Source organism: Centrocercus urophasianus, unplaced genomic scaffold, assembly GCF_019232065.1.
Source record: "Centrocercus urophasianus isolate 14NV4802_14NV808 unplaced genomic scaffold, USGS_Curo_1.0 seq_11, whole genome shotgun sequence".
Classification (NCBI taxonomy): Eukaryota; Metazoa; Chordata; class Aves; order Galliformes; family Phasianidae; genus Centrocercus; species Centrocercus urophasianus.
Window position 1 is genome coordinate 46,821,763 of NW_024884253.1, and position 26,971 is coordinate 46,848,733.

General features: G+C 38.0%; 1 protein-coding gene across 2 annotated transcripts in view; it reads right to left on the reverse strand.

Annotated features, from left to right (window-relative positions):
• Positions 1-26,771, reverse strand: part of DLGAP1 (DLG associated protein 1) — a 130,097-nt gene extending 103,326 nt beyond the window's left edge. The window contains exons 1-2 of one of the 2 annotated variants that reach the window (XM_042839945.1): positions 25,818-26,771; positions 12,078-12,292 (exon numbers count right to left, since the gene is read on the reverse strand). In XM_042839945.1, the coding sequence (XP_042695879.1) occupies positions 12,078-12,292; positions 25,818-26,771 (1,169 nt within the window). Of the gene's footprint in view, positions 1-12,077; positions 12,293-17,454; positions 17,506-25,817 lie in introns of those variants that run through there. The other variant, XM_042839947.1, reaches the window with a different exon arrangement.
• Positions 26,772-26,971: the final 200 nt, after the last annotated feature.

The following is a 26,971-nucleotide window of genomic DNA, read 5'->3' on the forward strand; positions in this document are numbered from 1 at the left end:
CCACCACTGAAATTCCAGCTTTTATAAATACAATTTCTATCACCACTACAGAAATAAATACTGTAAGATGAAGTCTTGACTCTTTCAACCTCATTGTTTGACATCATTTCACCTAGAGCAGAGCAGTTTAAAAAAAAATAAAAATCAGTGTTACCTGAGGTTTTGAGACTTATGCCATGTTTAGAAGCGATTTTTTTCTCTATGATTAAATGTGATTAAAATATAGTAGTATTTTTAAGTTTTGAAAAGCAAGGAGCATAAATAATAAATGAAGTGAGACTCTTGTATTACTTTGCATTCTATTACCTTTTTAAATTTTTGTCATGTAGACCATAACAAACATTAACTATTAAAGGAATTTTAACAAACTTCTGTCTATCTATTCTATATCTAATCTATTAATTTATGCCTATTTTGGTGTGATTAAACCCATAAGTAATAACTAAGAATATTCTGGGGACTGACCCACAGAGGAGTATCTTTCGAAGGGAGATTTTCAGTTTCAACTGTAAAAGTAATGAAGGTTTAGCGCAGATTCGCAATAGCAATTGCCGGATGTAAAACAGAAGAGATTTATGGACTAGCCCTGAAAGATCCTGAGCTTGCCTTCATCATGGTTCATCACTGTCACAGAGCAGAGCTGCGCAGGCACAACCCGATCATGGCTGCCATGGAAATGGAAGGAAGGATTTGGGCGCTCTGGATTTTGCTGCAGGCATTCATGGGTGACAGAACAAGTTAGTGCTTTCTGCAGTCCCTGGCATTGCTGCAGGCCAAGCTGCTGGCAGCTGGGGCACATGCTGCTACGGTAGCAGAGGGGAGCTGGGAATTGCCATGCAAGTCAGCTGCCATCATAGAAATCTCTCACAGGAACTTGCTAGCTGCTGAAAAGATGTTTTCAAGAAAAATAATTTTTCACACCAGCAAAGGGCAGAAGCAGCAATCATATGATGTTTGGTATCTTTGTGGCAAGCAATGATTAAGAGACAAGCACAACATAAGAAAGCCTTTAAGCATTTTCCCTAATTTATCCCCTCTGGAAAAGATTGGCAACTTAGTAAGGAGGAGGGATTTAAAAAGGTCACATCCCACTGGGGGAGCTTTTATTCATGTGGGAGCAGAGTGGTATTTGATAGTGCCCTGCTTCAGCACCTGGGCTGCTAGGGGCCAATGGGCTGCATCTAACCTTCCTCCACACTGCTCCCAAACTAGCAGAACACTACTGAAATGAGTTGAAAGCTGCTTCATCCTAGCAGTAAAACAAACACAAAAAAAAAATGTGAGAAACAAATGGCTGGCAATTGGCATGACTTAGTTTCTTCTATTTGTGAGGACCGAACCATTACTCGCTTCCATGTCTCTCTCTCACCTCAACATGATGCAAGCTGGCAGAATATACCAAAAGCATTAATCGGCAGAAGAAATAAGCTACTGTTTCTCTTGCAATTTCACATTAAAACTAAACCAAAAATACACTCTTAACTTGTTCTATTTTTAATCTCAAGTGGCTCCAACATTTCATGGTAGAAGAACAGCGCACTTCTAGCTGATCAAAACAGAAAATTATCATGAATAATTGACTTCATTATTGTTGTCTGTTTACTTGTCTTGTTATGTCGGACATTAAGGACTCCACACTGAATTCTGTGCAAGTGCACATCTCTTTTTATGCCTGTGCATTTTCCGCATGGCAGGTTTAATACATCAGCTGAGCTCCCCTTAGTAAACTAAAACAGACAGTACAAGATCACATACCGAGATTCAAGCATGGTATGGCTGGCAGCATGTACAACATGATTTCAAAATGCTAACAATGAAATAACATTTAGAATGCATTAAAGAATTGTGGAGTTCTGCTGTGGGTGGGATATCTATATTTACTATTCAACAGTAGGCCAGCAGGAATAATTTAGTCCTGATGAGAGTTTCATTTTTACGTTCAAAAATGAAGTTAGAGAAAGGAAGTAAGAATGGTTAATACTGGACATATTCAGTAGCCTGAGAAAAACAGAATGATGTAAGATTGGTCTGGAGGGAACTTCTTGGGATCATTTGGTCCCTCCTCCTACCCCAGAGCAAGATTAGCAATATCTAAATTATTCCTGACAGACGTTTTCTGTCCTATTCTTCAAGACATCCAGTGAAGCAATTTCTCTTGGCAATCCACTCCAGTTCTTAACTATCATTACCATTATAAAAATTTTTCTAACATCTAGCTTGTTTATGTCTTTGCTGTCTGAGGCAGCATTCCTTCTCCTATCCCCACTGGATATGATCTTCTTTCTGAGGCAGCTTTTTCAGTAGGTAGGCAGAAGTAGGGCAGAAAATAAACAAAACCTATTTTGTGCATCTACATGGAGTGTACATAAAAACTACACCCTGAAAGAGATGACTGAAAAGCACATCTTGGTTCACTGATTATAATTGTTTCATAAAGTAAGCCCTCAAGGTGCCCATTATACCCATAAAGTATAGCAAGACATTGCCTTATGAAACAGATGAAGGGATGGACTTGAATCATTTGCTCTAAAATGAACAAAATCTTAGAGAAGTTAACTAAAAGAAGCTAAAAAATTGGAAGTTCTCTTTTTAACTGTAACCACACTTAGAATAAAGCAAAATGTTGCGTGAAGCTGTTGTGCTCATAAAAAAGCAAAATCAGTTCTAACAGCAATACCAGGTAAAGTATTTGCAGGCAGGCTATTAGTTATATGTAGAAAAAAGAGTAGCACTCACTCCACTGGTGAAAAAAGGCTCTCCATACAGTACTCCTTCTCAGAAAGCAGCCTGCGCCCAAGAAACATCCTCCTTCCAGTGTCGGGTCCTTATACGAGCCCAGTATGGGTCTACCCTAGGTCCACCCCTTCTGGGCACACAGGAGCTCAGGTGCAAACAATGTGCCTGTGCTCCCTAGTCGAGGCACACCCTTTCACCAGGTGCTCCGTCACCAGCTCAAGCCGTGACGTAACAGTTCCTGTACAGAAGCTGAGCCAGATGAACAGATAAAGAACAAAGATTTTTGTTTCTGTAAGTAAGGTGATCATCAGGAAAAGGCTGAGGTTATCAATACCTTCTTCACATCTATCATTAAGAGTCAGATCAGTTATCCTCAGTGACTGTTTATGAGTGGTGTTCCCCAGGGGTTAGTACTGGGTCCCATCCTGTTCAGTTTCTTTATTGATGACCTGGAAGAGGGGACCCTCAGTAAATCTGCAGATGATATCAAGTTGAGGGGAACTGTCAATATGCCTGAGGACAGGAAGGCCGCACAGAGGGTCAGGACAGATTGCTGGGCTGAGGCCAATGGGATGATATTCAATAAGGCCAAGTGTCGGGTCCTGCACTTTGTTCACAGCAACCTCAAGCAAGCTACAGGCTTGGGGCAAAGTGGCTCAAGATTGTGTGGAAGAAGCAGACCTGAAGGTATTGGTCAGTGCTCAGCTGAACACGAGCCAGCAGTGTGCCAAAGTGGCCAGGAAGGCCAATGGCACCCTGGCTTTGCCAGAAATAGCGTGGCCAGCAATAGCAGGGAAGTGATTATTCCTCTCTACAGGGGTTTGTGAGAAAGAAGCACTTTCCAACAACTGGCAACAACCATACAAGCTTTATGGTGAATCTAAACAGGGAACCAACACTTAGCTTAGAAAAACAGGCTGCAAAATTTCAACAGGAATTTGGATTTGAGGAAGAGTTTGAGACTTCTCCTCTCTTATTTCAACTGCTCTTAAGGCAGATGGGAATATTAAGTGATAATCCCTGAAGAAGCTGTAAGTGCCCTTTCACTAGAACTAAGTGAATAGTGTAAATTTGGTTATCCAAATGTTTACAGATATTTAATATATTTATAATTTAAATTTATTGAATATTAATTTTCTTTTTGTTGTATGGATTAATCACAAAGCTTTTGTTTCCAAAGAAAAATATTGTACACATAGGCTGTTCTCCAAAAGTAATGCTTCCTATTTATTTCCATGGAAAGCACAACAGATACAAAAAGCACAATAATGCTATTTGATAGAACAAATTCTGGGCTAAAAAACACCATTTTCCAACATAATCACTACCATTAGCTGTGCATTTTCACCAGTAATTACCAAGAGCCTGCATGCCATGCTTGTAGATATCTGAATCAGCAGAGGTGACCCATGCTGATGTTGCCACTGCTGAAATGCACCACCCACTGCCTCACTGTGCTTACATCAACTGGTTGGTCTGCATAAATGTTCATCAAGCACTGATGAATGTCATTGGGTGCCAATTTTTCCATATGGAGGAATTCAGTGGCACTCCTTTGTTTCATGCACACTTCCATTCTGTCACACTGCCCCTCTGCTGCTATCTGTCACACAGCAATAAAATGTGATGGCATACTGGAAGATTCAACCTCAACTGCCATACCACCAAAATCCACCTGTGATGTCATGGGTCAACATAATAACATAGGAAGTGTTACTTTCAGAGCAGCCCTCATATTAGTGTTGGAATTGAGGTGCTCACTAGTTTTTCAGATAAGTCAGACACTATGCATTATGTTCTCTAATTTGAACAAGCACTGTCATAGTACGTAGTTCTACACAATCCCTCATGTGTACGCACCAACTTGCTTTACACGTTTTCTGGAAGCTTGTTCAGACACTTACTGAAAGGAAATTCAAAGCCAAGATGGGAAAAATGGAACTTATTTATTAAAAAAATTTCCACCTGATATTCTTGTAAATGATGTGACATCATTCCCTAAGCTCCTCCAGCCTGGAGAGCCATGATGACAGTAACAAAGTGACTACATCAGCCTCCTGATAGGCAATACCTTACTTGAAGCACCAGTTAAATAAATTCTATTTCTTTTGTTTCTAGGAAGTGTGGTTTGTGTGAGAGGACACAAAGCCCAGAAGGGACGCTGCTCTGGAGCACAAGCAATTTCACATACCCATCACTGATACTAAGTTTTAACCAACTGAACAGGCTCTATATATCCATCAGTTGAAAGTTATTGCTGTTGGCATTGCCAAAACTCCAATATTTCTCTGAGTTCCTTCAATAAAAGTGCAGTTTCCATCATTATCCTCTGCTTTTTAAATATACAGAAAACAGACATCAGATGCCATAAGAAAATCACTGGATCTAGAACTATGCCCACCTGCTACTTTTAAATAAATGCATTTTTAAAAAATCATCTTACCTTCAAATTTTCTTCTGACTTATAAATTATTCAGTGATCTTAATCTTACCTGATGCATGAGCATGAAAAGCAAGAAACCATCCCCTTAGCTTCTGGAGAGATGAGAGAAAAGATTGCAATAACACTTACAAAAAGCTAAGTAGTATTTCATACATCTGTGACAGTGGGCTGCGGATGTTGCTACCTAGAGCAACAGTATTTCCAGAATACTGTTACTTCAGCTGAGCATCCAGAACTTGTGGAGTTCTTTCTATCACTTTCACGGGAAATCCCAAAAATTCATGCTTCAAGCAAGCAAATATAAATAACACCTGAAGGAAAACAGTTTTTTCCTAGCTAAAAGTCTGATGAAAATGAAAGAGATTGCAACATGAAACAATGAAACATACTTTACTGGAAACATATTGTAAAACACTAATAAAAACATTCATCAGTCTTATTGGACTAATTAGGAAACTCATTGTTCCCTCATTGGACATTATTCAACAGGAAAGAAAATTAACAAGCTTCCCTGTGTGTGTCTAAAGACACCAATCATAAGGAAGATGGAGATATTGCATCCCCTCACATTTTCTCTCTTGTCTCCCTTTTCTTTGTGATCTGGACCACTGAAGTTAATGAGATATTTTCATTATTTTAGCAGAATGAGGACAGCTCCTCTGTTTAAAGAAAAAAAAAAAAAAAAAAAAAAAAAAAAAAGTATGCTTTTGTTTATATGACACTTATTTTTTTCCTAGGTGTATTTTTGAGTGTGTTAAAATAATACAGAAACACCCTAGAGCAAACGTGACTTAGTTCTGAAGACCAAGATGTTTGTCATACCTAAGGATGCATGTGATGCTGTATATTGTAGTGTAGTGTATGGACATGAGACACAAGTTCAATTTGTTTGAATGCCAGAATAACTTAGCCAGTGTGTCAGGCTACAATTATCCTCACATTCTATTTCATTACTCTCAGTACAGACACTTCCAAAGGCAGCATTTTAGTAAAGTCGAGAAAGTGGGATAATCACCTTCAAAGTTTATGTTATTCCATAGTTTCCTGAGAGCTGTATATTTCATTTTATGAAGCCATGAAGACATCTACATTTAATGTAATACAACATTTGTTGTATTACAAGGAAAATCAAAGCTAGAATGATCTCTAGCTTTGAGCTCAACATTTAGCAAAATCCTTGCCATGAGTCATTCCACTTGCAGGGTCTGTAGTATAAAAATCTTTTTGACCTTTTCTCATCCTCTCATTCAGATTAGTCCTAGTTTCGTGTGTGAATACAGACATTACGCAATTTCACCTTTATTTCACCCAGTGCAGATGATGCACTCTACCTTCCCATCAGACTGAACGAATATGCCCATATGTGCACATCACCTCCCTCCTAACCTCAATAAATTACCACAGAGGCAAAAGTATCCATGAGCTTTGAGACTATAAAAAGTTTTTTACACACACACACAAGGGCTACTCTGAAAGTCATGCCTCTTACATTACTATGCTGGACCATCATATCAGAGGCAGATGGTGGTGGTATGGCAGTAAAGGTTGAACCTTCCTGCCAATATTGTATTACATTTTGTCATCATGTGACAGATAGCAGCAGAAAGACAGTCTGACAAAATGGTGTCTGACAAGGAAGAGTGTATGAAGCAAAAGTGTGGAATTAAACTTCTCCATGCAGAAAAAATTGCACTCATTAATTGACACTTGCTGAATGTTTTATGGAGACCAACCAGTTGGCCTGAGCACAGTGAAGCAGTGGCTGTAGTGTGTTTCAGCTGTGTGAAAGACAAGCCATATTCTGTCACACCACAAAGCAATAAATGTCTCGATCAGCTCATCTGCATGAATCAGGAGATTGAGACCAGGGTGCTGTTCAGAGCTGAACACCAGCTTCAGTGTGTTGGTTGGTCAATGATGGTGGCAGCATTGGAATATTGAAAAGTTTGCACCAAGTATGTCTCACTGTGCTCACACAAGAACAGAAAGAATGCTGTATGCAAGTTTTTCAGGTTTTATTGAACCAATACAAGGCCGAGAGTGAAGTTCCTTTGATCACATCATTATTGGTAATGACATGTGGTGTCAGTGCTATGAGCCAGAGTCAAAATAGCAATCCATGGAGAGGTGACATGTCAATTCCCCATCAAAGAAAAGGCTCAAGATGCAGCCCTCAGCAATTAAAGTGATGTGTGTTCTCTTTGGAACACGAAAGGGGTGATCATTCTGGAATTCCTGCAACCTAGACAAAATATTAACTCTGATTAATGTTAGTCATCATGTTGACTAAGCTGAAGGCTCAAATTTATACAGTCAGGCCAGAGAAGAAGATGACCTTTGTCCTGCAACAGGATAACAATGTCAGCCCTATATCGCTTTGAAGACCGTGGAACACAATCAGAGTCTTAGCTGGACTATCCCACCACACCCAATGTATAGTTCAGATTTGGCACCTTCTGACTTCCATCTGTTCAGGATGATGAAAGAAGGACTGTGTGGACAACGTTTTCCTAGAAATAGCACTATTTAGCAGCTGTAATACACTGGGTAACCTCCATTGGTACAGAAATTTTGAGTGTGGCATGCAGGCTCTTGTTCATTGCTGGTAAAGTGCATAGCTAATGGTGATACCTATACTGAAAAACAGCATTTTATATCTGAGAATTTGCTCTATCAAACAACGTTATTTTGCCTTTTGTATCTATTGTAGTTTCCATGGAAACAAATATAAGACTTTACTTTCAGAGTGACCTATGCATATATGCACACTTTTTTTGTTATATATCGGCTTTGGAAAGTTTCTGATCAGCTTTAAAGTCAGGAATTGGTTGGCTTATTCTAAGTATCACTCATTTATGAGGGAATAAGACATAAGAAGAGAGGCAGCTACAATGGAATTTACACAGACAAGTTCTGCACCATAGGGGAAAAAAAAGAAAAGGATATAGCCATAAAGACTCATAGAATCACTGAAGTTGGAAAAGACCTCTAAGAACATCAAGTCCAACCCTCCATTAACCACCAACATCACCCACTAAATCATGTCACTAACTACCACATCTGCCCTTTCATTAAACACCTCCAGGGATGCTGACTCTACCACCTTCCTGCCAACTTCTCCAGAAGAATACTGTGGGAGACAGTGTCACAGTCTGCTAAAATCTAGGCAGACTACATCAATAGCCTTTCCCTCATCTATCAGATGGGTCACTCGATCATAGATGGCAGAATGAAGCAGGAAAACTATGGTAATAAGATACATCTCTTAGACCTTTTACCCTCAGAGTTTTCCAGTTCTTTACTTATCTCTCATCTTTTAAGGTAAGCAAGTGCTACCATCCATCTTTGTGTTGGGCTGACTCACCAGCTACTACTAGTTCCTTACACTTTTGGGTGATTCTAGGTCTTCATCTTAATCAGCTACAAATCTTTATAAAGTTTACTGAAACTTCCTATCCTCATTCTTCAGTAAACTTGACTAAGGTTAGCCAACGGATTCAAGAGGCGCTGGAAAGTGGGAAGGAGACATTGACTTGTAGAGAGGTAATGTGATTGCATATCTTTTTTTTCCCCCCTGCTGAAAACTGGGCTAAACATGACCAAGGTACATAAAGATTGTGAAGCAGTAAGTCCTGAATGAAGCTCAACTGTAATAGAAAAGTCAGTTATCCACTGACTGAATCTTCTTGAGAAGTTAGCAAACTGTTCTGCTTTCTATCTGCCTACAAATGCAAGATAAATTTCTGCTGTCTTTCAGAAATAGGCAAGAAAATGGCACTTTCTTTTTTTTTCCCTTGCAACTGTATCAGTTTATCTGGACTGTGAAAGATTAAACTCTAGGAGGATACTGCCAGCAGAGAGAGAAAAGACTGCTTGCTTCCTGGTAGGATAATGAGAGTGCAGCAGCGGAGGTGTGCATTTCAAGATCATAGCAAGCTGTGCTTTATTCAGAATGGTACCATAGCATTTGATTTGTGCTGTAACCACATGGAAACCATGGCATGGGAAGAATATTGTAGGAGGGAGATTGGAAAGTGTAGGAAGAAAAAAACCTCAGTGAAAAACAGGAAAATAAATTTGTATTATGTAAAGGGGATATGACCTGATTGTTCTGTTCAGAAGTTATTCCTTATATAAAAAGAAACATTGGTAGTAATGAAAATCCTTTCTAAGAAGAGTAGGCACACGAGCAACGGTAGGTACGTAGGTGGAAGGAACAGCGTGGGTTGTGAGAGCAATATTAGTCTCAGAGAGAAGTCCCACAAGATGAAAAATCCTTTCAAAAACAACAGTGAAAGCAAAAGAGGACACGTTCTTTAGTCATTTTCCTGCCAAACATGAGTGCAGCTTGCTACCTGTTATACAGAAGACTGCAATATACAGAGTAGCAGAAAGAAATGCAGACAAATTATCACAGTTATCACTGAAAATACTTCCAGTTTAACAAGGCAGAAGAAATGTGAAAATACTGAATACTACTCAACTTTTAATTGTTAATAACGTCTTGCAGGACAAATAGAAAGTCCACTAGTGTCAATAAGTGTCTGTTCGAGTGTCTGCTGAATAGAGTAACTTTCAGCTCATTTCCATTAAGCTCTAATTCAGGTGCTAATTGAGCTCTACTCAACAGTAAGTCAAATAAGTAACTTGTTATTGCACATGATACAATTGCTTGATGCCTATATTCAGCGAATTAGGGACCTTAATTTAGACTGTGGCAGACAGGATAGCACAACTCTATCATAACTCCCAGAGTAATCAACATAGCCCTGGTATGAATAAGCAAGCCTCTCCAGGACAAGGTCAAGTCATGCAACTAGGAAGGTGTGAAGAAGTCTGCAAAAAATTAAAAAAAAAATAAAATCTAGACTTCAATTCCCAGATAGTGTTCTTGGCTACTACTCACATAAAGAAAATACAAAACAAAATAACAACAAGAACACCCTGTTCAGCAGAAAGGAATAAAAGCAATGCATAATTATATATCATACAATTTATCACTAAAAGTAGAAAGAGTCCCGAAAAAACATTTCTATAAATTATCAGATTAAAAGAAATAATTATACTTCATGCCAATTAATGTTGAAAAGTCATTGAAAAAGAGAAGTTACTTCCTGTTTTGTCCTCTTTTTTGCTTTACCACCATTTTCCATTTTCCCCTTAGCTCCACTGTCCTGAAATTTACATTGTCGTTTCTTTAAACTTACACAATTTTTACTAAGTGCAGCTTAAATTAAAGCACATTCCTAAAAACTTTCCTGAATAGGAATGGATTAAAGTGCACAGAAGCACTTTGCAGAATTACAATGACTTCAAGCTAAATGCAAACCTGCTTGCCTAGCTAGCCCCTCTGACCTAACATCCTTTGTGGGTGAACATTGACATGCAAGACTTTTTTTTAAAATACTTGCATATAGAACAGGAATGATCAGGAGCAAATCACTCTAATTTATTGTACTATAATAAGGAACTATGGAACATATTTTTCTGCGGTCTCAGGATGGGTAAGCTCCAATCCTCATGGCATTTCTGTGTATAAAGCAAGGTTTTGTGGAGTTTGTGCTACCTAATGTTTATATTCACCTTTCTAGGTGACTCTGTGCTGGCTGCTGTAACTAATCACAGAGGGGCAATTTTGGCTCAGGAAATGGTAAGATGAAGCCTGTTGGATGATGAGAGGAATTGCTGGATTCCTTGAGCAACCTCTGGCAGGTTCATGAAAATCCCTGCAGAAAATGAGACCACATTTTCCTCTCAGCACTAGTGAAAAACACAGAGCAGACAATTACCATCTTCCCCAGAAATAGGCAGGCTGCTGCAGGGAGTTGGAATAAGTTTGGCGTGGTCTTCTGGTCTATTCATCACTGACATTCTTAATAAGGATCAAATGTTTTCCTCTACAATCTTTTACTCAGATAAGATTTAGGAAAAAATATGGGGTAGAGGAGAACAAGGAAGGAGAGGAAATTAATGAGGGGAGTACAGAAGGAGTCTTTTGTCTGTAATCATGGATACTAGAAGAGATACAGCTCTTTTTGTTTCCATTTTAAAGATACAGCCTTAGGCATGTTGTACTAAAATTAGGTTATTTTTGGTTCAGTGAACTATGATTCACTGCAAATTTTTGCAGATGACAGACAGAAACAATTGCTGCTTCAAAACCACACTTTTTTTAAAATGGATGTAATTTATTTTATTGCTTTAGGGTAGCTCTCCATTTTAGAATCATTTAAAAGAAAACACTAATACCAAAACTGTCGATTCATGCAATTTTCATGAGAATTTGGATTCTTTTGAAAGGATTCAATGACATAAAGTACAACGTGACGTAAAACCCATAAATTCTTCTTTGATGTTGACTAAAGCTTTTATAAATAATTTAAGACATTTCAGTGTTGTTTATGTTTTTCCACCAAATAAACAGTGCAATTCCAAATGGACTGAAGAGTGGAAACTACGGATTTATCTATTTTCAGAAAGCCATTGTTCTTTTTAATTAACTGTCAGGTACCCTCTGATGAGTTGCAAAGACTAGCTTTGAGCTAATTTTACATGTGGTATTCATGTAGAGTATATATAAACACACAGTTACATAAAGCTTCTGCAGGTGTAAGCTGTAATTCAGCAACGTGTTCAAAGAACAGATCTGTTGTAAACACTTGAGCATCTTCAGTTAGCACTAACAGGCTGAAATACTTTGCAAAGTCAAAGTGCAAGCAGTTGGGTCCCTTTGCAAAATAACACTGAAATACATGGCCAAGTCTACCCTCAAACCAAAAGTAATTATGATCACATTTTTTCCTTAACTGGTGTCCAAAAGTGAATAGCAGTCAAAGATGAGCAGACAATATAGGTCTTATTGAAGAGTTTCAAATGATGTAGAAAAAGATTGACTTACTTGAGGGTGGTGAGCTCTGTAAGGGATGGCTGGGTGGCCTTGAGATAGCTCTCTCTCCGTGCAGCAATCTTTGGAGATGGCTTCGGACTTGTGTCTGAGTCTCCACTGTCATCATCCCCCATGGCTTTGATGTAACTGCCACTACGCATCCGCCGGCAGGGAATCTCATCATCTTTGCCTCGTGGAGTGTATCCAGACCATTCATCTTGAGGAACCTGCAGTTACAAACCCAATACTTTTATTAATATACTTCTCTGCGATGCGGTTTCACAGCACGATTTGATCATGCTAAGATGCCATGGAAACATGACAAAAATTCACATGGCCCATCTTCAGTCCCACTTAACTGAGGAATGCCATTTGCAGTGGAGGATCCCTATTTTTCTTTGGCAACTACCATTTTCTTTCAAAGGGTTTACAAACTAGATCTGGGTATTCTTGATGAGGCACAAAAAGATGAAATATGAATTTAAATTGCAGTCTTTTCAGATGTGAATCCAAACATGCCACACTGATTTTTGGTTCAAGACACACTTAAAGTCACTATGTCTCAAGAATCACAAAATCAGGTTTGCAAATGTGAAGTTACAATACTATCACTTGTATAGCATAATTAGATTAAATAGACCCTCATCAGTGCATACAGATCCTCTTTTTGAATTACTTTAGCCTGAATATCGGAGTCATAGCACTCTCTATTCTTTTCTTTACTTATATTCAATATTCCTCTTAATCTGAAGTTTGTATTGCCCATTCTTTGCTGTGGAAATCTGAAACACTGGGAATGTGTGTTCACGAGATTTAGGGACACAGCAGGGGACAACCCAAGAGTGCACTTCTCTTGCCCACCTATCCTCTCCCTTCCATTGCTTTTGGGGCTTCTGACCATCACAGACCAACACCTTTCTCTTTTCTGCAACAGCAGAAAGAACGTACTTTAGAGCAAGGCTCCTGAAAATTTGTCCTGAAGTTATTTCACAGAACCCTTTTAAAAAGAAAAGGTGAAACTGAAAAAGCACTTCTTAGGTAAATATATTTTACGTTTGATTTATATAATACCGGTTATGACTTTACATTTGTTTGCCACTTTGCTGATAATCCATATTAAACAACCTCAAATCCGGGTTTTTAAAATTTGTCCTACAGTTTATAAATACCACCACTTACCAAGATAATCGCTAAATGTTTCCCTTCTATGAGCAGCAACATTTAACTCCTAGTGAATATCTTGTGTATCCATTGCTTCATAAACTTCAGCCATAGCATTTACACACCAGCATGTTTATAACCGGAATACTGAACTGTTTGCTAACAGCTTGGTTGTTGATACCCAATGCAAACATAAATCCAGAGGCTGTAATTACTTTCACATTTTACTGGCAATGTAGGTCATATTTTATGGCATCAAATTCAAACTATTCTCACATAAACTATAATCCAAAAAAACTCTGTAAACAACAACAGAAAAAAGGATGGCTCTAAGTATTCATGGGCTTATTAATGATTATAATTGACCAAATAAGCTACACCATTGCTTTGTTCCCGTCTGATGACAAGCTCAAGACCTCACCAAAATTCTTCCTTTGTTGGCTGTTTTCTGCTGCTGATAGGTTTTACAGTCTTCCAGAACGTCCAGAATTCTTTCAGCCCTCTTCTTTTCTCCCAAATCTCCCTTGGTCACGGCTGGCCCTGCTAAACTCACTTGAATATCTAACTTTTTCCCTTGATTCCTCAAGATTTAATCCTGAAAGTGTAATCTAGTTTATATCTTTATCAGCATGATTCTGTGTTCTGTTTCAGGACTCAGACTTCTCAACTACTCCTATTTTTATTTAACCAGATATTTTCCTTGTATTTTTTTTAAACCAAAATGCCTCTTTTTTTTCCCCCTCAAATACCATTTAGTTAATTATTCTGGAAACACTACTTCTGTGAAGCATTTACATTCTTACATTCCAGCAACATGCAGTTTGTTACTATTTTTTTCCCTTTTTGTTCCTTCTGTAGATTTCTTTCCTCTCTTCTCTCCCGTATCCTCCCCTTCCCCCCCTCTCCCTCCCCAAATATATTTCCATGGTCTTCAATAATATATGTTCTGTAAGGCAGGAATATATGTTCAGTCAAGTTCATTTCTTACTGAGCAAATGTATACAGAGTTCTGTATTAATAGGAAATAATTGAATAAATACACTTAAGAACATCTAAAATATCCTTCTAGTTAAGAGAAGACTGAAAACTCTAAAGTCTACAGACTGAGAGCACAAAGTGTTTTCAGAACACATTGGAGGACTGAATATACAGCCTTGATAAATTTCCTTTTCAGGTAAAAAGACATATTTTTTTTACCTCTAAGACTTCTGAGTTTACGTCTAGGCCTCAGATCAGGAAAGCTGATGATATCCTTGTTTGATGTGCTCATCTTTGCAATGTGAAAATTGACTATAGTACTTGGTAGTGGTTTTGATTATTGACATACAAGAGCGTGGAACATTTTGCACTCCTCCTCCAGCACTGATTCTTGCATTAGTTCTAGGCCTACAGCATCAGTATACAAAGAACTTCAATCTTTATTTGTAACAGCCCCCATGTACACTTAGGAGCCTACAGCTCCTGCTTGTCAGCCTTGGCTTTTCAAGTCACTCATACAAGAAATGAGTTAAGAGAGAAAAACCAAGCTTCGCTGACATTTTGATGAAATGATTGGCCTTCACTCAGGATTTGAAATCCAGACACTTTTCAGGAAGGTATTTCATGGCCAAGTAAAAGCATAATGGAGAATCCATGACTGCTCAGAGGACATATACTTCTATCTGTTTAATGTTTTATTCATTATGCTTTAGTTAAAGATTTGTGCTGTTTCTCATTAAAAGAAATTTTGAATCAGTGTCTTTAGCTGGCAAATAAAACATGTTAGTATGTCAGTAGGATTGGTGTCCTTAACTGAGCAAAAGTCACAGGAAGTAAAGTTATAGTGCTCACACAGCACCCGTAATTCAGGCAAGGTGAACACTTGTAGCTGTATTACATTATAGACAACCAAATAAATTTAGTGCTGTAGTTTATAGCTGCAGTACTGAGGAGATATAGCTTCTGTGGGCACGATAACTCTGAAATTCCTAAATTCTGTTATCAATAATCCCATAGAAAAGTACATTACTTTTAATCCCAAAGCTTCTCAAAAGGATTTAGATACAACAGGCCATGTTTTGAAAGCTGTTTGCAATGAATTTGCCACAAAAATTTACACATGCACACACTGGAGATAGATAGAAGTGCCCTGGGATGAGCTTTAAAGCCCCTAGCTGCACAAATTGTATGAGATGATCAGGAGGAAGTCTCCAGTTCAAGCTCTGCTTGCTCAGGGAAGTAGGGCAGCTTATAAATAACAGCACACTATCATTTCAGTAGCTCTTTTGCCTTTTAAAGGTGCAGCAAAACACAGTAATGGAAACTTGATTCCAAATGTGGAGGGAATGAGGGGGTCTGCTATGTCAGTTAAACAGCTCACCCAGTGTTACTGCAGATATGAGGATATTTAAGGTTCAGCATTTCTTGTTTATTTTCTTTTTCCCCTGATAAGGTTTCACTATTTAAAGAAATAATAGAGAAAGAAATGTGGACCCAATTCCTCTTTTATTTCGGTTTCACAAGAGCTGGAAACCCTGATTTCAGAAGATGGATTAGGAGGAAACAGTGAGCCATCGTGTAACTGTATGAGAGCACTTGCAAAGTAAAGAAATGCAAGTTTTACAAGTAGTTGATCTTTGCTTCGACTGTGCTTTGTATGAAAGGATCTTAAAGCACTATCTGCGTAGTTCTTGGGTAGGACAAACAATCCTTAAAGCTCAGCATTTCTTAATATTGTTATTTCTCTGTTTAGAAAATAGAGACATAAAATAACGCAAATGTTTTTATATTTGTGTCTACGTATAAATACCTTGAGCAATATTTGATGAAAGAACTGACCTGATTTTCAGAGCTGCTTTCATTGGTGGCAATACGAATGGCTGTAGCAGCTTACAGTAGGCAATGCAATTTACTGTCAACAGTAAAGCACTTGCATTATGGGAAAGAAGAAAAACACAAAACCCTCTTTAAAATACTAATTAAGAAAAATAATTGATCATATTATTTCTTGCATTCAGTTTCAGTATGTATGGTACTAAACATAGCACATTTCCTTCTGCTGAGCTAGAAAAACACTGGGGAATTACTCATGTCAACCTCCTTTTCATTTTTTTCACTCAGGAGGTTTGCTGAGATTTTCCCACAGGCTCTTACTTCATTTGAATGGCCACAATTCTATCTTGCAAGGTCACGCACTATGCTGCATGCAAGTGCACATGCATGGTAACAGCTGCCTCAGAAGATTAATGGCATTAAGATTGACACACCTGAGATAAAGCTGTTTCATGCTTTTAAGAAAATTGTGTTATCCAATTACCTTGGCAATCTCATTTTTTCAGTATCAGAATATCAAACAGAACTCACTTGTATGATTGTTTCTACTCTTATGAAAAAGGGGAAAGAACTAAACTCAGATCTAACAATGAACATCATTGTTTTTTATTAAAATAGAACTATTATTATTCACACTATTGAAGTAAAAAAGATCTTGGAAACATTTCATTCTGGTCTTTAAGATCATATACAGTTCTTTACAAATCTAAAAATCAAGAGTGTGCTTTAATTATACAAAACAGCCCAGTGAAACAGAAAACACGTATTACTTGAAATACACACAAAATATACAGCAATAGCCACTGAGCCAGACAACCTACTGAAAATTATGACTTCAGTTCTTTAATAGGCACTCTGAAATAAAATGGTTGTTACAAATATGAAGACTGAGTTGGACTATATATTCTTTTAATTCAATGACATACAAGTTTTGTAAACAGAAGAGTATGCAGATAACATGCTGCCATCAGCAAATCTCATGAATCCAGCAAACCTGGATTCAGCCTCATTCAGTGTACTGGTTATCTGTCCTGCTGTTTAACTGAATTTATGGTCCTCTGGAAGTGGTCATACTTCGTCATTAGCCAGACTAGAGTGAAAAATCAACTCTGTCCCAGTTGAAATCACTGACCAATTTCTTTAAGCATTTTTATTTTATTTTATTTTATTTTATTTTATTTTTTCTTTCCCTAATAGCTAATCTAAGTCCCTGAATAAAGAAACTAAGCAAATAGGTATAGGGGCTCCACAGTTTTCGGACATTCATTGCAGAAGCTCGCACTTGGCGGCATGTGAAATAAACCTACCATGCAAGGACAGATAAAGAAAACATGTTATGTTCAAGCTCTAAAGAATAAGAATTAGAATACCTAGTTTCCTTTCCCCCCTTCTCCCCCCAGAATTGTTATTAGCTTACCTTATTGGATGAAATAGCAAAGAGACTGTCTCTATAGCAAATTAAGTTCATTATTGATTTGTAGTTTGATTTGGTTTATTGCAGCTGAAAACATTAAGGCTTCTCCCTGTGCTATGCCAAAGCAATGGGGATGACTACAGAAGTAAACACAAGGACTGGAAGGGAGTGGCTAACAATCACTCACAGCAGTAGACTTGTAACTTTAGCTTTCTATTAGTATGCAAATACTTAATGAAATGAAATCACACGACTAAAGAACAATGCTTAATGACTGTTCAGTGCAGATTTTCAAACTCATGCAATTTAGTTTCCTTAGCTGTTATTATGCCTCTTCTGTGCCTTGTTATGGAAGTGTCAATTGCCATCTTCCTCTTACTAAGCCTTTTCCTAGCACTCATGGAATTAATCAGACCAATAAAGGTAAGCAGTATTTCAGTCTATCAGTGTGCATGCATTAAAAATAACTGAAGTACACAAAATAAAAAGGAAGTCTTGCAAGCCTTAAATAACAATATGTGTTTACCGAGTTTCAAGACTTTTCCAAAAGGAAGACAGGAAGGATGCTTCCATTTAGGATAAATTTAATATTTTCAGTATCTGCAGCAGCTCTTGATTTAGTTTGTATGATTTCAGCAGTAGAGTTCTAAATTCCTGTCTTAGGAAATGTGTCTCCTGCACAAAACAACCACCACTGGACTCCAAAATTAATTTTCTCCTCCTGTTTCACATGTAAAAATCCAATCAACAGGAAAGAGAGCCACTTGGATACTCTGACTACAGCCAAGGACTTTCCAAGTTTGCCTCCCTCAAACATATTCTGCAGAAAGAAAGCCAAACAACAGCTATAGACTCTATTACCTAAGGGAAACTGAAGTTCATACAGACTGAGTTTAGGTTCTGAATTAAAACTACTTCAGTGATACTCATACTTCATCTTTCTCAAAACCCCTGAAGCTTTCAGTTGCAGCTTCCAGCAGCCCTTTCAGGGCAATTGGCTATAATGAGGTATTCCTCCTCTCCCAAGGACAGCAGGAACCTGCAGAATGACTGCTAACATTAATTTCAGTCTTTGAAGGGACACTTTTCATGACTAGAATGGAGAACTGTTCTTTCATCACTAGATACCTTCTTTGGGATGAATCACTTCTCTTTCCAGTCACTTCAGCATCTGCATACACTGACTAGCTTGCATAAAAAAAAATTTGTTAAATGAGATGAAATTTTACCTTTCTTTTGCAACATATGATTACAAGCCCGCTATCACCTGGCAAGAAATTGGCTCATAGATGGAAGAACGTGTTGCTGAATCTGAATCCTTGGAAGAGAAACAGATGTGATAAAGAGAGTGTTTTGAGAGAAAAAGCCCTGCTGCTGTTTCTGTTGCTTGACTAGATTTGGAACATCTCTGATGCTTTGCTAACATTATGATCTCACAAGCAACAACTGTAAGTAATGCAGTTAACCTACCATATTCAGCTGACTATTAGCTTCTGTCCCATATCAGTATACAGAGGCCAGACTTCACTGAAACTTCCACGGTGTTTTCTTTTGGATTACTGCAATGAAATATATTTGGCTAAGAAGCTGTTGATCAGTTCTAGGGAAATATTACTGGTTTCAGGTCTTAATAGTACATCTTCTAAATAACACCAAACTGTCACCTCTGCTCCGCAACACAGTCTCGGTGGATACTGAATCAATGTCATGGCCTTGACTCATATCTGATGGGAAGTGAATTGATAGAGTCCAAGATATCTAGAAGATTTCCCCTCAAAAAATCATAAACAGGTTGAGGTTATGTCATTAAGGCAAAATTAGACAGAAATTTATTTCCATGAAATATTCAGCAACAATTTAAAGACTATCTCTGGATGCCCTGAGCTATCAAAGCTCTCACACTGTCTTATACACACTGCATATTGCTTAGCCTTTGGTAAGGCAAATATATGTATCTCTCAGAAGTCACTGTGATAGGACAAGAGGAAATGGCTTCAAACTAAAAGAGTGAAGATTTAGATAGAATATATGGAAGAAGTTTTTTTACAATAAAGGTGCTGAGGCACTGGAAGAGGTTGCCCACAGAGGTGTGGATGCCCTGTCCCAGGAGTCACACAAGGTGGGGCTGGACAGAGCTCTGAGCAACCTGATCTAACTGTGGGTGTCCTTATTCACTGTAGGAAAGTTGAACTAAATGGCCTTTGAGGGTCCCTTTCAATTCAAACAGTTCTATGATTCTACAATTTTAAGTCATAAAATCACTTTGCCCTCCACCCAAACAAAACAGTCAATTACCTCAACCCAGGGTATGTGCATGAAAGTAGAAACAGTGTACAACAGATTCATGTTCACATTGTTTAATTCACTACTAGATAGAAGCTTAGCTGGACAACAGATACAGTGCAGGAGTCTTTGCTGAGCAGGACAGAAACCATGGCCAGCTGGCCATACCTCAAACCACCCTCCTGACATGGTGGCATTCCCCACTCAAGATCTGTGCTACAAATTCCACTCTTGAAAAGAGGAAATAAACAAAATCAACAACTATATGTAGAAGAAATATGCCTTATTATTTCACACTGAATAAGGCAGGCATGTCACCGCTCAGTGCTTTTTTTCCCACCCACTCTGCAAGTCCCTGCAGGAAATGTTAGGAATTTTGAATTCGGATGTAGATTGAAATGATCCTCTTTGCTTGACTGGATTTGTCTTGAAGGTTTTTGTAAACATTTTTATTTTCTTTTTATCTTTTTTTTCTTCTTCCAGTAAAACTAATGAAAATAATCAAATTAGAACACTCCAGATATTTTGTACTACAAGAAGTCAAATCAATGACTGAATCAAATCTTATTTATGTTTATACCATGAGGAACTGAAATAGATAACAAGTGCTCACTTAGCAACTGTAGCTTTCAAATATTTTCTATAATAACAGTATATATAACATGGTGTCACCCAAGTATGTTAAATCCTCTATAGTGTATGCCTACAATATAAAAAAGGGACTGAATTATTTTCTTTGGTGAAAGAGCTATGAGAACATAAGAACGCTAACAGGATGAACTGAGAATCATTCTTCAAGTTAATCTGGAAAAAATAACATTAGTGCTAGTATATTCAATATAAAGAAGTTACAGGATGAGGATAAAACCAAGGGATAGAAAATGACAACCTAAGAAGCATGGGCAGATAAAATCACAGCTACACGTGATGTACTGACATTGTGCTCTCTTAGTACTTAGATGGCCTCCATTACTGCATTACTCAGAAGCCAAAGGTCAGTCCAGATTTTAATTAACTGAATGAGAACACAGCAGTATTTAAGGTGAAATATACAGCAATATTATTCTCTCCATTCTTTCAGCTGACACTTTTTTGGAAAGGCAAATTCATGCACTGTGAGGATGAAGAAGATAGCTGTACTGAAACATTCTCCTTACTTTATCTATCAGTATAGTAAAGGCATCTTAGCAACATTTGCAGGTAGGCTAAAACCAATATGTTTATTGGAGTTATTTTTATTAAAGTATTTTTTAAAAAATAAGCAATTTTTCCCCTTTATTTATAACCTCCAAGTGCCCCCAAATTCCGTAACTGTATTCATTAGTCATGCTTACCATCCCTTAGCATTTTTCAAAGGGAAATAAATTAGCTTTGTGTGAACAATACTTTTTTTTTTTTTTTTTACTTTTTTTTTTTTTTCCCCTCCAGTTTTAATGTAGCTAGTTAGTAATTTGTTTAAAAATCACAGCCATTTAACAATTCCTATATGTTTATTATTCCTTTACCTGGAAATGCCCTAGACTATGTTATAACATGTGGCATTTTATTTCAAAATTGCTTGTTTAAATTGTTTCGCTCACTTTATTGCAAAAACTATGTACTATATGAGTTGAATAAAATCATCATAAAAACTTGCACCTGGTATACTTTTAAAATCCAACTGGTAAATTGTAGGAGGAACCACAGACAATTTATTTTTAATTCATTGCAGATTAAGAGAGAAAAACACAGGTCTTCAGATGCATGAAAAATGGAAAATCATCATTTGTGGACATTAAAACACAACTTCCACATATACGCAAGGATATACTGAAAGATTAATTTGAATACGATAGTGGTGACAGAAATGCAGACAACACAAATGAAGCAAAAGTAGAGAACAGATGAAAATGCAGATTGACTTTCATAGATAACAGACCTAACGAACTTCTGTGTCTCAAGGACGAACACTGGAATTTAAACGTGCCACATGAACAAATACTACGACAGATCCTGATCCTTATTAGTGTCCCGATTTACTATGAGGTCATACCGTATATTTGGCGACCCATGGACACAGCAGAAAGTGATTCAGTACGAGCACCGTTTCCTAAGAAACAAGGGAAGTGCCTTTTCTAAGACTAGAAAGCAAGTAACTTTAACTATTTGGGTTTATTAACACTACGGGACATCAGTCTTCTCATAGGAAATTGAGCACTGTACCAACCAGAATCGTCCGCCACCAGATCCAGTCTTTGAAAAACCAGGAAATGCTTATCACATCCAGAAAGTTGGCTTACAGTTTTTATAGTATTTCCCATAGTCTCCCACCAAAGGATTTTGATGCAAATGCAGAGCTCAGATGATAGCACAGTCGTCCCCACCTACTGCACTTCAGCTTTCAGAAGTAAACGTCCTTGCTCAGCCCTGAATATCTGACACAACTCACTTCAGTCTCATCAAAGGGGGTCAAAAGAAAACACATGACTGACTCACATTGGAAGAAAAGAGGAATAATAAGAAAAATATAATCCTTTGAATTCTTCTCCATCTCTTAACAAATGGATCAAGGACAGAGGGAGCAGCAATCACAGGGCATAATGAATAGCAAAATTATAATTAGAGACAAACTATGCCATGTATTTGATACTCTTACTTCAATACTTCAATAATCATCAATTCATAGCGAAACAAAAGTGTCAAAAATATCTACTAGTGCATTTAGACTCTACTGTTTGCAGAAAAAGATGACTGTTATATTTTGTCTTCTTTTGCTTAATCTTAGTTATTACAAATGAGAAGCTACTAGAAAAGTGGAAGCTGTCCACTGCTTTGTATATTATTATCTCAAGTTAGGAAAACAGTTTTGAATAATAGCTAAGAGAAAAAAAAAAGAGTTACTTCTCACCTTACTTCAAATCAGTCCAACCTCTATTAAATAAAAACACTTTTTCTGAATTAAAAAGTAGCTCAGTAAAGGATCTCATCTTTCTACTGTACAGCTCCTCATTCTTGAAAGGAGAAATAGAGAGAAGAGAGAAAAAGTATTCCAACACTTAAACTTCACTGAGAAGAAAAATCTGTGTGAACATCTTTAAACCATCCCATGAGCCAGTATCCCTTTCTGAAATCACAAAGGCACAGACTGGAGCCAAGCCTCCCTGGTTGCTCCTTCCCCTCAAACTCAGAGGCTGGACACTGCACTTCAAAAGCAAGATGGGAGCAGAGCCTGCTGGGGTAAGGGAAGGCTGCAATGCAGGAGGATGCTGCACACGGTCCAAATTCCAAGTTATGAGAAATAAGCCCATCTGTAACATGAGCAACTGCCAGCGCCTTTCACAGAATGGCTTTGTGGAAAATATCACACTAAGTGAGATAATTGTTATTTCCATGTCTTTTCACTGAGAATTCATCCAGATACTTTTGTGGTAAAAACTGTTTCAGGCAGAAACGCACGTGATTTTATCCATGACTTTTGACATAGTCAAAGCTACAGGGATTAAGAATTATTTATGTATTTATTTATTTGTACTATGACTTTGAGAAAGCATCACTACTTCAGTGAATCCAGTTACTGCCACAAGAACATTTTGCATGGACAAAATAGTTGCCTTCATTCAAGGATCAGAGAGTTTATGTCCTGGGCAATAAACAATGGCTTAAATTACAAGTGAGTTGATAAGAGCATCTATTTAACATCTAATGAGTTAAATAAAGCAACAAAGAGGCATTATTTAATTAAAATCATTATCAGAGTTTTCCAGTACCGACATGATTTTGCAGCTAAGTTCCTTTTATCTCATTTAGTGCATTCCTAATTGTTCTAACAACACACGACGTCAGTCCTTTGGTACAATGATTAGAAGGTCATCGGGAAAAGAACAGATATTCAGAATGCTTCTAACAGCCCATGGACAGAGGGATATTCTACCATTGTTAATATATATTTACATTACAGGACAGCCAAAAGGCCTCAGTTATATTCTGCCCTCCATTGTGATGGGCACTGGGGAAACACAAAAGGAAACAGAGTCCAAGTCCCAGAGGGCTTGAAGCGTAAAAAGATGAGTGATGCAGTGAAGGCAATGGGATGAATTCAACAACACAGAATGAGTTTTCACTGTCTGTATCCATTCGTTATCTTTTTAAGCTCCCACGGGAGAAGAATAATCCCAGACTACTCCGTTAAATCCACCATGTTCTGTTTGAATATTTCCAATGCTAATCAGAATCTGGTAAGATTTTAATTTTTTTTTTTAGCAGTTTCAATTCAGTTATACTTCCCTGACTTTTTTAAACAAGCACAGAATTGGAAAAAATGAAATGAAATGGAAAACCACAACAATACAGTACGAGTGAGTACATAATCAGGATAAGAAACAAAGTGAGGATTTAGTTATTCTGATTTCTGCTCTTGACAGCTGTTGGACATCTATTTCATGCAGACAAAGATAATATCCTCTAATTCCACTTCGGAGTCTATTCCCATCAGTTAAACATTGTCTGAAAGTCCCTATGGAGGTGTTCGTTTAAAGCTAATGCTGGCACAGTTTTTTGCTCTTTTCCTGCCATCTGGTCACATACTGAGTTTTCAGCTATTTTATCAAAACTGGAGAGGAAAATCGAAAGAGTAAACAAAAACATCAATAAAAGAAATCTGAAGGTCTGAAGTAATCACAACAATCAAGTCTAAAATAACAATTTCTTTTCCTTACAGCATTCAGACAAAAGAGACTTAATGCAATAAATCTCAAAAAATTGCAACCTTATTGTAATATTTTGATGCTATTCGGAAACCTACCCAGTCCCTATTAACAGCTATAAACATACTGAGTGTTCATATTACTCCCTTTTCCCACACCCCAATCCCCCAGAGATTAACAGAAAATACACTGATCCTCTTCTTTACATTTAAAGCTTAGAATCCCAGAAGCTGGCATTTAGAATTATTTTACATGCCATTCATTAATACTTCTCATGATAATTTTTTAGAATGTGGATGCCTCAGTCCTACGCTTTCTCTGCGTACTGACTTAAACAACAGAATGTGGAAGACATTAAAGGACCCATATGAGAAAACTCGTTACAGTTTCTATATAAATAGACAACAGTCCCACTACAGTAAAATGAAACCAAATTGTCTTAGCAAACCTCTTTTTTCCTCATGGTCTTCTCTCTTCTCTCTGCAACGTTGCTCCATCGTACACACACACTTAGATGTGCCATAAGTGCTCTGTTTAAAGTGCATAAAAGCTATCCACAGCTCTTCTAGGAATGAAACTGTTTTAATATTTTCTGATCCATGTTCCTGCCACAAACATTCACCAGCAGTATGATAGCTCCAAGAGCAGACATCTGATTCTTGACATTTAAAGATACAATACTGGTGAAAAATAGTGACGCTGTATTAACTGCAAACAGCTTGTGAGGGAGTAGGTGATGTACTCCTAAAATGTATAATCAGAACAAGCAATCATTTCAACCTTTTGGTTTTGTATTTTTGACTCAAAGCCATGGAAAAGAGGGGTAGCCAGATAAACAAATCTGGACACTTTGCAATAAGTATTTTATGAGAATTTATATTCAGTGGCAAAAAGGAACACAGGTTTTTCCTGATGCAGAAAGTATTAAGGTTCCTCAAAGTTCCTCAAAAGGGTCTCAAAAGCTTTCATAATAAAACAAGCAGTAAATGGAGTCAAATCCTGAAATTACAGAAATCAAAGAATTTGTATCCTGGTAACATTCAGCTAATTGACATTGTAATGCTAACTACAAGCACTACAAGATCACATTCTCTGTACCCCCACTGTGACTGCTTTATAAATGCAAAAAGTACACAAAATGGTCTTATTTTTCCCACATGAAAAAAAATTAAGCCTGTACCAACACAAACTGTTTCTTTGAAATGGTGAATGCTGATAAAAATAAAATGAAATAAAATGGAGAAAGAAAAAGAAAATAATTTATTTTCAGCCATATCACCCCTTGTTTGGTGATCAGATACCTCTCAGGAAAGCTGAAATATCAGAGCTAACCTCCATCCCCCACAAACACCTGTAACATGGCAGAGCACAATTAACAGCAATCAGCTCTCCACACTGTACCTGGAGGTACTGACATGACCGTTCCTGTTGACACGTCTCTGCCTTCACCACTGTCTGATCCATGTTAACTGATGCTTTCTGGTAAACTTCACGGGCTCTGCTCACGGTTAATGTAGAGGACCAAGAGCTTTTCTTCATTAACTGGGAGTCCAAATTCACAGGCAGGTTAGCACAGGTAGAGCATTTGACATCATTATTGCTTCTGGATGACTTCACAGTATGTTCACTAATAGTGTTATAGGCTTCCATAAAGTATTGGGAAGAAGAACGATCAGGGCATCTTCCCATGGTCATTACCCCACTGGGACCATGATAAATGCAAACATCATTGTCCAAGTTGTCATCTGAACTCCACCATCCTGACGCATTGGATCTGGGCTTACCTTCTGATCGCCTTTCTTTACTCTTGCTGCGCTTCCCATACCTCATCGTTTGTGACTCCTCTGGACTCGCTTTACTCCCATTGACACTCCCCTTGGATGGTCCTTCCAGTGAATGGGACTTGGTAAAGAGCTTTTGGACAGAATGAACCAGGTGCCGGATCCTCCCTGGGCTGTCACTGCGGTGCTCCATGGCAGTCCGCTTGTACTGCAGAGTATGGTAGCCATCCCGATTCAGAGGCAGCTGCCGCTCAAACTGGTCCAAAAGGTTGGCAGGAATGCGGTTAGTCTTGTTGGCAGTGCCATGGGGAACCAGAGCACACTCGTCCTTGAGTTCGTGGTGGGAGTTATAGTGTCTCCGAGGGAACGTGCTGCTGGCAATCTGATCATTGTAGGGCACCATGCACTCTGCCTGAAAAGAGTTCCTTTGAGTGTAGTAGGGGTGGTCTGCAGGATGGGGGTCCACCGGGTTTAACAAATATGGCTTCCTGTCCGAGTGATGTGGCAGGCTGTCACACGGAGGGTCACAGGTAACCCCATGATGATGACTACGGCTGCTAGATAAACCCTTCATCGCTGATGTAATGCAAGTCCCAAAGTCATCTAATAAGTATGGCTATGCAGCAGGCAGATCTCAGGGAAAGGCCTGAAAGAATGAAATACAACAATGTACATTTAGCCTTTACTGTTTTTAATTACAAAAATAATTGGAACAAATATTCTCTGATCCTTTCTATATTTTTTTTTTTTTTTTTCCCCATACCAATAGTGATA